The 13,969-nt window shown below is 37.2% G+C and overlaps 1 protein-coding gene across 5 annotated transcripts in view; it reads left to right on the top strand.

Moving 5' to 3' along the window:
* CEPT1 (choline/ethanolamine phosphotransferase 1) overlaps nucleotides 1-13,969 on the top strand; it is a 40,500-nt gene that overhangs the window by 25,686 nt on the left and 845 nt on the right. For 4 of the 5 annotated variants that reach the window (XM_084757214.1, XM_084757216.1, XM_084757217.1 and 1 more), the window contains exons 5-8: nucleotides 5,436-5,520; nucleotides 11,993-12,124; nucleotides 12,505-12,663; nucleotides 13,138-13,263. In XM_084757214.1, coding sequence (XP_084613340.1) covers nucleotides 5,436-5,520; nucleotides 11,993-12,124; nucleotides 12,505-12,663; nucleotides 13,138-13,263 — 502 coding nt within the window. The remainder of the gene's footprint in view (nucleotides 1-5,435; nucleotides 5,521-11,992; nucleotides 12,125-12,504; nucleotides 12,664-13,137; nucleotides 13,264-13,969) is intronic. The other variant, XM_084757215.1, reaches the window with a different exon arrangement.

Below are 13,969 nucleotides of genomic sequence, written 5' to 3'. Positions count from 1 at the left end.
TTTCTTCTAACATTTTCCTCTCTTACTTGTGATTTGGAAACTACCCTCAGCTCTCGTGTTAACTATAGCCATCCTCTGAATGCCTTCCCTTCCCCGCCCCCCCCCCCAGTAGATATATATTTCCCTAATGAAGTGCTAACTGTTAATGTATGGGATTTTTCAAACCTCTCGTGTTAGAATTGTAATTTTGACCTTGTGACTTTTAAGATATGTTTCCCTAGTCAGGTAATCCAGAATCCTTTAAACTGTAACAGCAAAGTTTATTTACAAGCGGGAGTAGAGCTTACAGTCATCTTATTTTGTCATTCAAGAAATATTGGGGAATGTTTGTCCATATGACAACTTGAGAGATTATTCTGACTACGCAAGGCTACATTACTTTCCTGCCACTTTTGTTAGCAGAGTACTTTCTGAAAGGCACATCACGGCACTCTAAACCCAGGTACTCAGTGATGGTAAGGATAGTGTTGGAGACAAAACAACCTTAGGATGCGCAGAACACCGAGAAATACACTACTAGGTTCCATGAGCAAAACAAATGCCATTTTCAGTTGAATTTACAAAGTTTGCATAGTTATTTATAGACGTCACTCTGCCCCTCTTCAGCCTTCTCTCTCGAAAGGCCTGTGGCTTTGTGCTCATTGTAATTGTCTAGATATATTATTTTAATAGCTCATTGTTTGTTATTGCTGCTTAGGGCTAACCACATCTTTACCTGTATTATCAATGAAACAACAGATTATAGGCAATAGTATTTACTTCCATGTTGTTTGTTTATGAAAATAAAAATAACAGACATTTTTATTCATGATGTAACTAAGGGTTGAATGTTCACATAGCATACCCAAAGCCATAATTTTGATCCCCAGCACTCCTTCCAAAAAAATTGATCTAAAAAGAGTTCCCTAAGTTTATAGCGCCCTTTGTTTGCTAAAATGTTTTTAGAAAGTATTACATTCAAATATGATTTAAAATTTTTTAAATATGCTCTGCTTTCTCCAGATATGCGGTTTCACTTTAATTAAGTACTAACTTTTAGAGGTTTTCCCTTGTTCCTTGTGGCTATTACTTTGTTTTACTTGATCATTCAGTGATCAGTCATTTTAATAACTGAATTAAATCATTAGGTCTGTTCATTTCTTTTTCAAAGTTGGAGGGAAAAAACTTTAGAAAAAATTGTTATTAATTTGTTTCTAAATGAATTCATTAGCCTTTAAACTATCCTTTATATTTTATAGCAGTTTTGGGTAAATTCATATTACAATAGGGAAACATCACTCTCAAAATGATAATAAAAAAATATAAACTTAAAACAAATGTTTATCCCAACTGATTGATGGATTAAAAATTAAAGAGTTTCAGAATTGCCTAAGACAGCACTCCCCTTGCCTGTCAAGCTCTGACCCATTTTCTCTGTAACTTTGGAAAAGCCACTTAACGCTTCTCAGTTTCCTTACTTATAAAATGGTAAGGCTGCTCCCACCTCCTAGGGTAGCTGCAAAGATGGAAAGTATTAAAAACACATAATTCACTAGTGACGATCTACACATGCATATAGTGAATCTTCTTCGTCTTTACTTTTTAAAGCCTTAACAACTTCCAGTACTATACAGACTTCTTCAATAACTGACTGATAGAGAAGAAAAATAAGACAGTAATTCTTTAACTGCATACTGAAAATGCTAAATGAGCTGAAAAGACTCTTGGTTATTCTGCTTCAAAGGCTGCCATTTAGTCTGGGCCTACCGCCAGTTCCTCTGCTTTAGGGGACTTCGGCTATGTTTGTCTCCACTTAAAGTTTTCAATGGCCTTTCTCTTTTTAATTTTCTCAGAAAATGTGAGGAGCCATACTCATGTTGTAGGTGATCCTGTTTGTAATAATTCAGCTTACTTAAAAACTAAGCTGACTTATCTGTTTCTTCTGTATATAGTGCTTGAATTAAAAGTACGTGCAGTTATCGGTGAGCTCTGCGGTTAGCACCGTTCACTACTCGTCAGTGCGTGTCATGTACCGTTTGCCCTTGTGGAGGAGAGAAGGTGAAACACTTGCCTGATCTTCATTTCAGTCCCTAACACTGCACTTCACCCAGAGTACTTGACATTCACCCCCACTTACAAATAAAGCCGTAGTTAGTAATACCCTGACCATTGAACATGATTCCTAGTCCTTCAGATTGATGCTTTTTAAGAGAAAAGCTTGTTTGTAACATAAGCTCACATCAGATAGTACAAACTAAGGTAGTTTTTTTGTTTTGTTTTATTTTTCTATTGTGATTTTGTCCCTCGTATATATTCTGTGTCAACCATGTTAATAGTAAACCCAAGTTACATACCAGTTATATTTACTATTTATGATGTAACAGAAATAGTTATGCTTATAAATTAGCTGCATGTATTAACTTCAAAGTACTTACGATGCATGTAAAAGAGAGGTAGATTAGATTATTTTCCCATTTTGGAGAACGAAGCCATGATAAGTTCTTGGAAAAGACGATGAGTATCATTATGTGCTCTCAGTGGATCCCTTTGTATCTCCCTTTCAATTTGAATTAGAACTTAAACCAAATGCATTTGTGCATCTCTCTGGAAGATGAGAATAAAAATAAGACTCAGAAAATAGTCAGTAGCTGGGCTGTAACTTAGTGGCGGAGTGCTTGACCCCACTGTGTTAGGCCCTGGATTTATCCCGAGCACTGTGGTGAGAGAGGTCAGGCAATTCCCTCATAGTTAGCAAACTTACATAGTTTGGGTCATTATACTTTTTTACAACTTGTAAAGGCCATTTCTTCCTCTGATGTAATAACTGTCCCAATGGTGAGTTTTATAAGCTACCAACCTGTAGTCTTTGACGGCTTCCAAGATTTTCATGTCAGCAAAAGAATTCACTGTTCTCCTATTTAGAGATTAAAGTGACTCATATTCACTTAAGGACATTTTGTTCTCTTTATGTCAAGATCTTGCTGTATAGCCCAAGCTGGCTGGCCTTGAACTTGCATTCTCAAGCTTAAGCCTAACAGAGTACTAGAATAACAGACCAGTGCCACCATGCCTACTTTGTTGTCCCTGCTGTACCCTTAGAATAGTGCTGATAGAGACAGTTTGCTGGGACTGGAGAGCTGGCTTAGTTCAGAGTGCTGGCTGCTGTTCCCAGGTGCAATTGCCAGCACCCACATTAAGGCTCACAACTGTCTGTAACTGCAGTTTCAGGGGATCTGATACCACCTTCTATCCTCTGCAAACACTGAACACATACACACACACACACACACACACACACACACAATGCATAAACATATGCAAGCAAAACACCCATACACATAAAATAAATGCAAAAATGTTAAAGAAACGATTAATCCATGGGACTTAGTGTGTGTGTTGAGCCTGCTTTTGACCTTTGACCCTCACAGTCTCCCCACCTAGGAAAGTTTAAACTCCACAATGTATCATGTTTAATTCTTCCAGGAGCAATGATAGACAGCTCAGGCATTTGTTCTAAGCCCAGTAAGCAAATAGGAAAAAAATCCACCTAACCACCTACCAACTGGTAAGTTTTCCTTCGCCCTCTCTCCCACATACAGTGACAGTATCTGAATAGTTTAGGAAATCTTCCAAATTTTGTCTTAGAAACTTTACTTTGAGACTATAAAGATCTTTCATGCTTCCTTTTTGCTCTTAAACTCATCCACAGCACAAAGATGAATTGTGTGAGGTTGCTCCATTTGAAGTTTGTAACTCTATACTTCTGGCCCTTCCCCTTCCAAAAGGCGGCTACTTCATATGTCAGCAAAATGTTGTAAGATGCCTGCCCTCCACCCGAGACAGACCCGGTCACCTTTGACACACCTACGTGCTCATTCTCCTGAGTCGGCTGCTGACTGTAGTTCCCCCTTTTGGCATCGCCGCTCACCAGGTCAGCGCTACTGAGTCTTCTTAGCTTACTTCAGTCCAATTTTTTTCCAATAAATGTGTATATAAAAATAATTTATATTTGTAGCTAGATATGCATCTATTTAAAAAGCACTTATCCAGCAAATAAAGATCAGTAGTTTTTATTTGGAAAGGATTACTTGTGGGTGCGAGAGCTTCCATACTGTGAGTCGATGTGGATTTTATGCTTTAAGTATCAGTTGTAGAAAGGGAGCTCCACTTTGTACAAACCGAACCTCCTTGTGTTGAATTTATCTTAGTTTTTTTTTTTTTTTTTACAATTAATGAAGTTTCCACCATATTACAAAAGTAACACAATAAAAAAATATAGCATGGGAAACCCCCTTGCCCTTACTCCCTGGCTGCCTAGCAGTCGCTACACTGTCCTCCCAAATAGCTGAACATCCATTCTAGAAATGTAATGTGCAATTACTGATAAAAACAAAAGGTAACTATTATTTGCCTTATTTTTTTCCACAAAAATGTAGAATGTACGTATTCTGGAACTTGTTTTTCACTTAATATTTGATAATTTCCAATTTCAGTATTCAGGGCGTTGCCATGCCCCCACAGAAAAGCTGCAGGTTGCTCCATTATGTGGAACTTACGTAACCACGCCTTCATTAAGGGATTTAAGGTTTCTCTATCATAACTACTTCTGTAACAAATAACCGTTAAAAACAAACAAACAGACAAAAAATCAGTGTGCCTGTAGAATAAATTCTTTCCCTTAAAGTGTTTGGATCCTATGTTCTAAGAATGTCACGCTCAAGCTCATGTGAAGTGCCGGTCTGTGGAAGGAAAGGAACCCCCACGTGGGCACGTCTCCTCCATCTTTCTGCCCATGTTTTTTTTTTTTCTTCCTTCTTAGACATTCAGTCTTCTCATTTCTGTTGCCCCTACCCCCTTTTGCACTGCTTGTCTCTTCTTGACCATAAGGTCATTTTCAATAATCTCAATACTCAATAACTTCAGTACTCAGCTGCTTTCAATTTTCTTTCCAGAATGGTAGCTAACCTAGTGAGAAAAGAATCTAAGATTTGATTTTCCCCCCATGCCTATAGCACAGTGGCCATTAAATTAATATATCCAGGGGGCAATACATTTATTTTCTTCCAGTTAAAGCTCACCATTTCTGTTGCTACTGCAAAGAGCATATTTGAGGATCTCATACTGTGTAGCTATACAGTGTAATTCTCTGCTTGATACTCCAATTTTAATACATACATGAACTTTTTTCTTTTTGGTGGGAAAGGTTATTGAAAATTTGCTTTGGAGAGGGGAGTTTTTATTGCTCTGAATTTTACCAAATTAAATTTAAAAGGCTCTGGATTTTATGTGATTTTGTTCATAACAAATTTCTGATACGTCCTTTTCCCCCCTTTGCTCCATATTTGAAATTTATCTTCTGTTGTGCATGATAGAGGAATGCTGCTTTGCTTGCAATTAATTAACTTGGAATTGTGTTTTGATTAATTCGGCTTTTTTGGCTTTTTGTACCTAATCAGAATTGATGTGACTGAAGTGCAAATCTTCATAATAATCATGCATTTGCTGGCAGTGATTGGAGGACCACCATTTTGGCAATCTATGGTAATTTTGTTGACATCCTGTATCCTATATAATGCATGCTCTCTTCTGCTTGTGTTTCTAATATAGGACAATCCAGTTAAAGGGTAATATTTTAAAGTTATTTTACTTTTTTTTTGAGAACGAAAGTTACAGCAAACAGTAGGAAGTTTCTTTTTAGAGCATGAGAATTGTATTCTTTGAAATTCTGTGTGCATTGAATGTGTTTTGAAGGACATTGAGAATCTAAGTCTTTGTTGTCATCCTATTTTACATTCAAGGACACAACAGGTAATGTGACAAGTAAGTTAAGTGGCAACACAATTAAATGACTTTTTTTTCTTTTTTCTTTACTGTATTACTTTAGTAGGTCTTCTATCATGAGCTTAGTGCTGAATAACAAATTTAAGATTTAACATTGTAAATTAACTCTAGCACAGAAAAGGAAAAAAGAAAAACAATATATAGTGGCAAATTATCTGAGTGCTGTGGGATTATTTGAAACACCAGGTCTTTCTTTCTGCACTGAAATATATTACTCTACAATCGCCGCCCCCCCCCCCACCTTTTTTTTTTAACCTCCTGTGAGCCCTCTGAGAGAAAATATGTGGGCCAGAGTCACAAGGTCTGGAACCCAGTTGTCTGTGTGAAAGGCTCCGTTGCCCCTCATTCAAACTTCTGTCTATTAGGTAACTGTCCAGTTTAGTTTCCTCCTCTGCAAAATGGGGATACTGATAAGACCCATCACTCGATGAGTTAACATGTGCCATCACTTAGGGCAGTGCCAGTCAGTGAAAGCTGATGCTCTTTACGTGATTGCTTCCAGTTCCAGTTTGGGCTTTGTTTTGTTTTGCCCTTTTCTCTTGGGAAAATGGGTGAGGCTGGCCTTATAGAAATTATCCTTCTGCCTTAGTCTCCCACCTAGTCTCCACCTCACAGTTTGTTCAAGTGTTGTTGATGATTAGGCAGGGTAGTCAGTACTCTCGGCTTAGCAGTTAGCTGCTGGTCACCACTCTCCCCTTGGTAATTATTGAATGTGGTTGTACTAAAAAACATTTAGTAACCTGTAATGAATATAGCTCTTAAAAATCAGAATATTTCAAAATACAAGAAAAATGGAGTAAGACTTTCCCCTTACTTAATTCACTTCATAATGGTAAATTAGGTACGTCCCTGAGTGTTAATTGCCTTTTGTTCAGGGATGTGCTTATAAAGAAAGGAGATAAAAGAATAAAAACAAATTTCAGTCAACCAGGAAAATTCTTAAACCATTCTTCAGTACACAATTGCAGTTGTGTGCATAGATGTTATTGTAGACGCCTCTTGGTGTCTGTGACTGAAGTATAGAAAGAATTTTATTACCTTGGCCTTTTCATACATGAGCTGCTTTTGTTCAGGCTTTTTAAAAAAAAAAAGTTTAGCCTTAACAAGAAGAAAAAGTAGATTTATTTTCCTAAAACTACATCATAAAGCCTTCATTTGGGACTATAGTTAGTTTTATAGACTTTGTGTTTTAAATCAAAATTTCTCTCCAGAATACTGTTTTGAATATCTTAAACATATATAAAATGCCTTTTTTCTTAAGTATTTTAATATCCACAAAATGAGAATTCTGTTCGATGTTTTGAAAAGTTTAACACCTGGTTTATAGAACTAATCCTTAAATATGGTACTATATTATGTTTCCATATATTTCAAATATCTGTATTCATGTTATACCGATATGTTATTTCTTAGTGAGTATCTGGCACTAAATTGGTTCAGACATACTTCTTCCCTTTCTCAGTATAGTTTGTGCAAGTAAGCTATGTAACTAGCTTTTTAAAAGGTCAAATAATCTGAGCACTTGGGAGGTAGATACAGTGCCACAGGATCAGAAGTTAAAAGTCCTCGGCTACCCAGTAAACTCACTAGCCTGGGCTGCTAAGACCAGATTCAAAGGAACAGCAACAAAAGCCAAATGTTTATCCTACATATCTTTGCCTGTAATCTAAATAATTGTGTTTTTTCTCAAGCTGGAGGGTGCCTCTTTTCTTATTATCTGCTTGAATGTGTATTTAAAGTCTTATAATTTGTGTACCTCGGGCTCATGATGCCATTGCCTCGGTGTCCAAGACCCGAGGTCAGGTCAGTTTACCACCATGCCTGGCTTTGTAAAGACATTTTTTAAAGTTGTCAAACTGACTTGGTATATTTTAAAATTCGATTCCTAGACCAAGCAGTCCAAAGTCAGGCCTAATATGATTAGAATGTGTCAGAAAAAGAGATCCCTAGTCCCTGACTTGTTATTTTCTCTATATTGTGATGCTTACATCATTAAACTATAAGGGAGAACATAACTTCTAACTTCTAATAATTGGAGAACTACTAAAATTATTTGTGTTGTTTGACCTCAAACTGCTGTGCAGGTTACTATCCCATATCCTGAAAGCTTAGGATCACAAGTGTTTCAAATTGTGGGTCATTTTGGATTTCAGAACATATATCAGCACTTACTTACTCCTAATCTGAAATCAGAATACTCTAAAATCTGAATTTGAAAATCAGGTTTTGAATTTTTTAGCATTTCCATTTTAGGATCAGTAGTGTCCAGACTCATTTTTCTTTTTACATGGCTCAGAGGTTTATTGTTGAATATATATATATTTGGTTCAGAAACCATGACGGCAAGTAGTGTCTGTAGTCCCATCATTTGTGCCAAAATGGAGAAAATATGTTTATTTAGGGCTCACATACAGAATTTACATTAAAAAAACTAAACAAAACAAAACAAAAACCACAGGCCATAACAAAAACCACAGGCCATAAAAGAGGCTTTATTTTCCAAGTCCTTGTTAAATTATAAGACTTTTACCATAAATTTAGAAATTGTATTTATGGTAAAAGAAAACAAAAATATTGCAAATGTCTTAAGAAGTTTGATTGCAGAGTATCTTTATTTTTCAAAGGTCAGATTGGCAGCTACTCATATTTGGATTACCCATTCTTTGCCACACTTTTCTCCCAAAGAGTTGAGTTTTTATTAATGGTTATTGTTGATGTTATTGCTATTTTCTGGGGTTTTGTTTTGTTGGAAAAGGAATACTTTCATTCACAAAAGTTAATACATTTCAGGAAATAAGTTTAAGTTTTTGTTCATTGGTTCCTCCTAAAACATATTTCCTTTGGAACTAACTATTTTAGAAGGGAGTAGGGGCATGAATCTGAATATGCAAATAGTTAATCTTACAAAAATTAATTTACTCATGGTTATTTACATTTGATTCTGGTTTGTTGGTTAGTTGGTGGGCTTTTCAATACAGGGTCACTCTGTGTAGTCCTAGCTGTCTTGGACCCATTCTGTAGACCAGGTTGGCCTCGAACTCACAGAGGTCCTTCTGCTTCTGCCTGTCCGGTGCTGGGATTAAAGGCATGCCTACTTTTGATTCTTTTAAGTGCAGTTATTGATTAAATATTGCTCAGTTTTTTGTTTTGTTTTTGTTTTTCAAGACAGGGTTTCTCTGTGTAGCCTTGGCTGTCCTGGACTCCCTTTGTAGACCAGGCTGGCCTCAAACTCACAGCAATCCACCTGCCTCTGCCTCCCAAGTGCTGGGATTAAAGGCGTGCGCCACCAAGCCTGGCTTGATTAAATATTTTTAATCCTTTAGAATTCATCTGAAGCAACCAAGTAAATGCTACTATAGGCAAATTGTTTGGGATTGTTGCAGGAAGGAAGATGACATGTAATATAATGTATTTGTCTTTCTTGAACTAAAAGGCTTCTTTCTGGTGCTGGGGATTAAGCACTTCAGGTTGCTAGACAAACACCATGCCTCTGAGCTGCAGCACCAGCCCCTGAAATGAAAGACTTAAAAGAAGGTGCCTTTACACTTAAATAATTTCGACATAGTGATTTTCCTTAAAGCCTTATTTGATGTGGTAATTATATTAACATTGTTAGGATTTTCATAAAATTTACTTAAAATAATTTGCATAAGGCTGGAGAAATGGCTGGGTAGTGAAGAGCAAGAGCGTGTGCTGGTCTTGTAAAGCACCCACCCACAGCAGGAGGCTGATACCCCCCTATAATTTCAGCTTCAGGGGATCTGACACCCTCTTCTGGCCTCCACAGGCACTGGATTCACATGTACAAATACACATATGAACATATTAAAGTAAATAAAACAAGTCTTCACTGAGTTATGAACAAGTTTTTCCACACTCTTCTACTCTTAAAATTATAATTTTATTTCCACAAAACCTATTAAAATACTGTGTATCTTCAAAATCTAATCAAAACATATATATTATGTTTGGTAGAAGTGCTGAGAATGTAATTTTTTTCCACTCTCACCTTTTTCCGATCAGTTGTAATACATGTAATACATGAGTCTTCTGTGCACTTTGCCTCACATTTCCTGTGTGCGCTGCCTTTTCCATTATAAGGTGCAAGGGAGATCATTCTATATCCTCTCACAAAACAGGAAGTTAGCACACACAGGGAAAGGGACAGGTCTGAATCTTCATTCAGATATACATGGTGATCACCTTTGGTCACCAGGGCCCCAAAGAGATTAATCCAGGCTCAGACAGTGGGGACCCTTGCCACTGAAACCAGGTGACCTAGTTCAAATGCTGGGACCCACATGATAGAAAGAGAACAACCCCCACAAAGTTGTCCTCCAATTTCCATGTGACCCCCTGCCTCCACCAGTTAATATTCATAATTTTAAAAATCAATTCAAATTAAACTCTATACTTGTATTTTTATGGGTATAGCTAACATGGATTCTTTGCTCCACATCCTTAATTGCTGGCATACTTGATCCCAGCTTTGTATTAATTTGCCTGGATTTTTTAGTATTTCTATTCATTCTTTCTTCCAAAGGGCAAAAATTTCATAATTCTAATACAGTTTGGCCAGGTTGTAAGTACAAGTTACGATGCTTGATCAGGCTAGCTGTGGCATGAGTGACTGTGTCATACTTGTCTCATTCGGAGTGCTGACTCCCTGGGTCTAATGTGGATGCCCCTGGAGTGGAGTAGGCAAGTGGCATGTCTCTCCCTTTGCCAGAAACACCCGTTGTCTCAGGAGCGGGAATGGGGGATGGCAGAGGACTGGGACGTAGGAAAGGAGCAGGGCGTCAGTGAGACCAGGAGTGAGGGGGATCTCTGAATTAGATAGAGCAAAGAAGGATCTACAGCAGTTCAAAGCCACATTAGAATGATCTCCTCTCCTGAAAAGCTTGAACATGGCCTGTAAGGCAGGACATTAGGTGAGGAGGAGGACAGTTTGGGTGATGTACACATTTCTGGACTATAAGTGGAGCTATTTCATTTGGAAGATTAAACCTGCTTAGTGTGACCTGAGGCTCAAATAGTTGGTTCCACTTTCTTTTTAGAGCTGCAGTTTTGCAAGATGTGAGAGAGATGTGTAAACAAAGTAAGTTCTCGAGAATTTTGAAGATATGGAACATCTAGACATTTTAGATCTGGTCTGCCAATTTTACTGGAGTTTTATATTACAAAGAGAAACCTCATATCCTATTTGAGTTTAAAACATAGGCAAATAACAGTCTGAATAGTGTAAATAGCCCTTTTTAAGTGTTTCCATTTTAAGACCTCATTATCTATGACAGCCTTGTAGTCTTTTGCAGTCTGACTATAATCACTACCTTTGGACAAATTTTGAAACCAGAAAAGCAAATGAATGGATGTAAAACAGGCGACACCTTTGGTGACCTCCAACATTTAGTATGCCTTCCATTTTAAATAATAGGTATTGTGCTTGTAAGATTAAATACATATCACAAATTCACTCAGCTGAACCCCTCATCTTACTTTAGGTAAATCATATTTGCAATGTACAGTCATATAGCAATATATTTTTTTCCTGAAAAGTAAGCTTTATATATTACAGCTGGTGGTCCACTTGTAGAGCTGCCCGAGTTTGGATGTACTTAATTTTTTTTGTTTTGTAATAAATACCACTTCAGTTGCCCTCGGCTTTTACTAGCTGGCTGTATCCTAGCAGTTCAGAGTTGGAATTCTTCCGCATAGAACTTTTCTCTTTTGTCTTTCTGTACTACGCTAATTTATAAATGCTTCTGTTACTTACACTCTATACTGTCTAACAACTGGGAAGGTACTACATTTATAGAGGTGAAATTCAGAAAGCATGCAAAGAATGTAAAGGCACCCTTTTATTTAATACAAACAAACAAACAAATGCCACAAGACAACTTCATTCACTGTTGCCAGACCTTAGATGCATTCACAGAGGTATACTGAGCTTACGATGCAAATTAATAACATTGGATTTTCATGTCAATAGCGAGTCTCATCATTTGAGACTTGTTATATTGCTCATAATGAGAAGAGAAAGAAATTTCTGTTACATACGTATTAACTATAAGGGAAGGAGAATATTTGAAACTATAAATAAATACTTGATGGTACTATTTTCTTATTTGAATGTGTATATATTTTAATTGTCCTTTCTCTCTACCCATTAAAGATTCCAGTGCTGAATATTCAAATGAAAATTTTTCCTGCACTTTGTACTGTGGCAGGGACCATATTTTCCTGTGCAAATTACTTCCGTGTAATCTTCACAGGTGGTGTTGGCAAAAATGGATCAACCATAGCAGTGAGTACACCTTAAGATGTGCAGAGATTTGCAAGCTAACACGTGTTCTTGCCACTACTTTGCTTTTCATTTAAAAGTTATATAATCATTTGGCAACTTAGAATTTCTATTAAGCCTTTAAAATACATATTTATGTATACTTTTATGTGCTGATAAATGTACATGTTTTGTGTATATGGGCACAACGCAAAGAAAGTATGACATGCTATGTACGCCAAGTGCAGTCCTATGTGTGCCTTACCAGTTCATGGAACCTGTTTTTCATTGCAGTTGTTAGCTAGCGGCCATTGTGAGGTTCTAGGAAGTTTGGGTTAAAGTGTTTCGTGGTAGATCCATGTAGTATCTGACAGCATTAAATGTTCTAACTCTGCTCTGCACAGGGAACAAGTGTCCTTTCTCCTTTTCTCCACATTGGATCAGTGATCACGTTAGCTGTTATGATCTACAAGAAGTCAGCTGTTCAGCTTTTTGAAAAGCATCCATGTCTTTATATATTGACGTTTGGTTTTGTGTCGGCTAAAATCACTAATAAGCTTGTGGTAAGCACCTCAGATTTGTATTTTCATCCTATTTTGGTTTTGTAGACCTGGATTTCATTCTGTGGCTCCTCCTAAGTAGTCCAGGAGTTTGCAATTAAAAAATCTCTTCATATCAATACAAGAACTATTTTTACTCTCCAGATGCTCCATTTTGAGCTTACCTGAAGTCCTTTGAAGCTCTATGTTTTCACATTCTGTCCACGCTTTAATTTGGTTAGTCAGTGTGTGTACATTCTTTGATCTCCTCCTGGATACACATTGAAGTGTCTTGTACCAAAGTGTTTTCACCAATACAATTGGCATGATTCCCTTTTCTCATACAGTTCTAACTATGTAGGGTTTTAGTTTTATAAAATCAACAACTATTGCTGAGTCGTTCTTGGAGCTTTGTATTAGAACATAATACTGATTTACTCTGTTGCTGAGAGCTATGGAATGAAAGTGCCTATTTCATTGATTTTGTTCTACTCTTAGGTTGCACACATGACGAAAAGTGAAATGCATTTGCATGACACAGCATTCATAGGTCCGGCACTTTTGTTTCTAGACCAATATTTCAACAGCTTCATTGATGAATATATTGTGCTTTGGATTGCCCTGGTAGGTATTATGCTATCATATTTTGTAATTTGTAAGTTACTTGTTTTCTTGTCTGAGTTGAGCAGTCCTAAGAAATCATAGAATGGTAGTAATGACTAAAATGCCAGAAACCCACATTTGTAACGTGTTGGGAATTCTTTATGATGTCAGTGTTAGCCTGTATGTGTGTTATTCTAAGTAGTCCTACCTACATTAAAACTCAAAAACTTAAAAATTTGTGATTGTGCATCTAACAGAACGTCAGACTGTACTCAGCCATAGTCACTCGTTTATAAATTGCCTGTGCCTACTTTAATTTTATACTGGTGGAGTTGAGCAGTTGTGACAGAGAATGCAAATCAGAAAGCTTTAAATACTTTGCTGGGTGTTCAATTGCATGCATGAAGCCTTACTTTTGATCCCCAGCACCGGAAAGTCAGGCATGATGGCACTGGCTGTGAGCCTAGCACTGGGGAAGTGGAAGCCAGAGGAGAGGAAGGTGAAGGTCTTCATCAGCTCCATGCTGATGTTGAGGCCAGCCTGAGCTAGCTAGCCTAGGAAGCTCTGCCTCAAAATAAAATAAAATAAAAAATAAAAAATGTGACATATTTGCCATCTCTCTCTAAGGAAGAATTTGTTAATCCTTAGTTGTAAAGGAGACACCAGGAGGCAACTGAGTTACTCAACTGTATGAAGGTGAATTGGGGAGAAAAAAGTCAGAAAACAC

Source organism: Acomys minous (assembly GCF_964271855.1).
Source record: "Acomys minous genome assembly, chromosome: 14".
Classification (NCBI taxonomy): Eukaryota; Metazoa; Chordata; class Mammalia; order Rodentia; family Muridae; genus Acomys; species Acomys minous.
The sequence above is the reverse complement of the archived record's forward strand: the minus strand, read 5'-3'. Positions and strand labels throughout refer to the sequence as shown.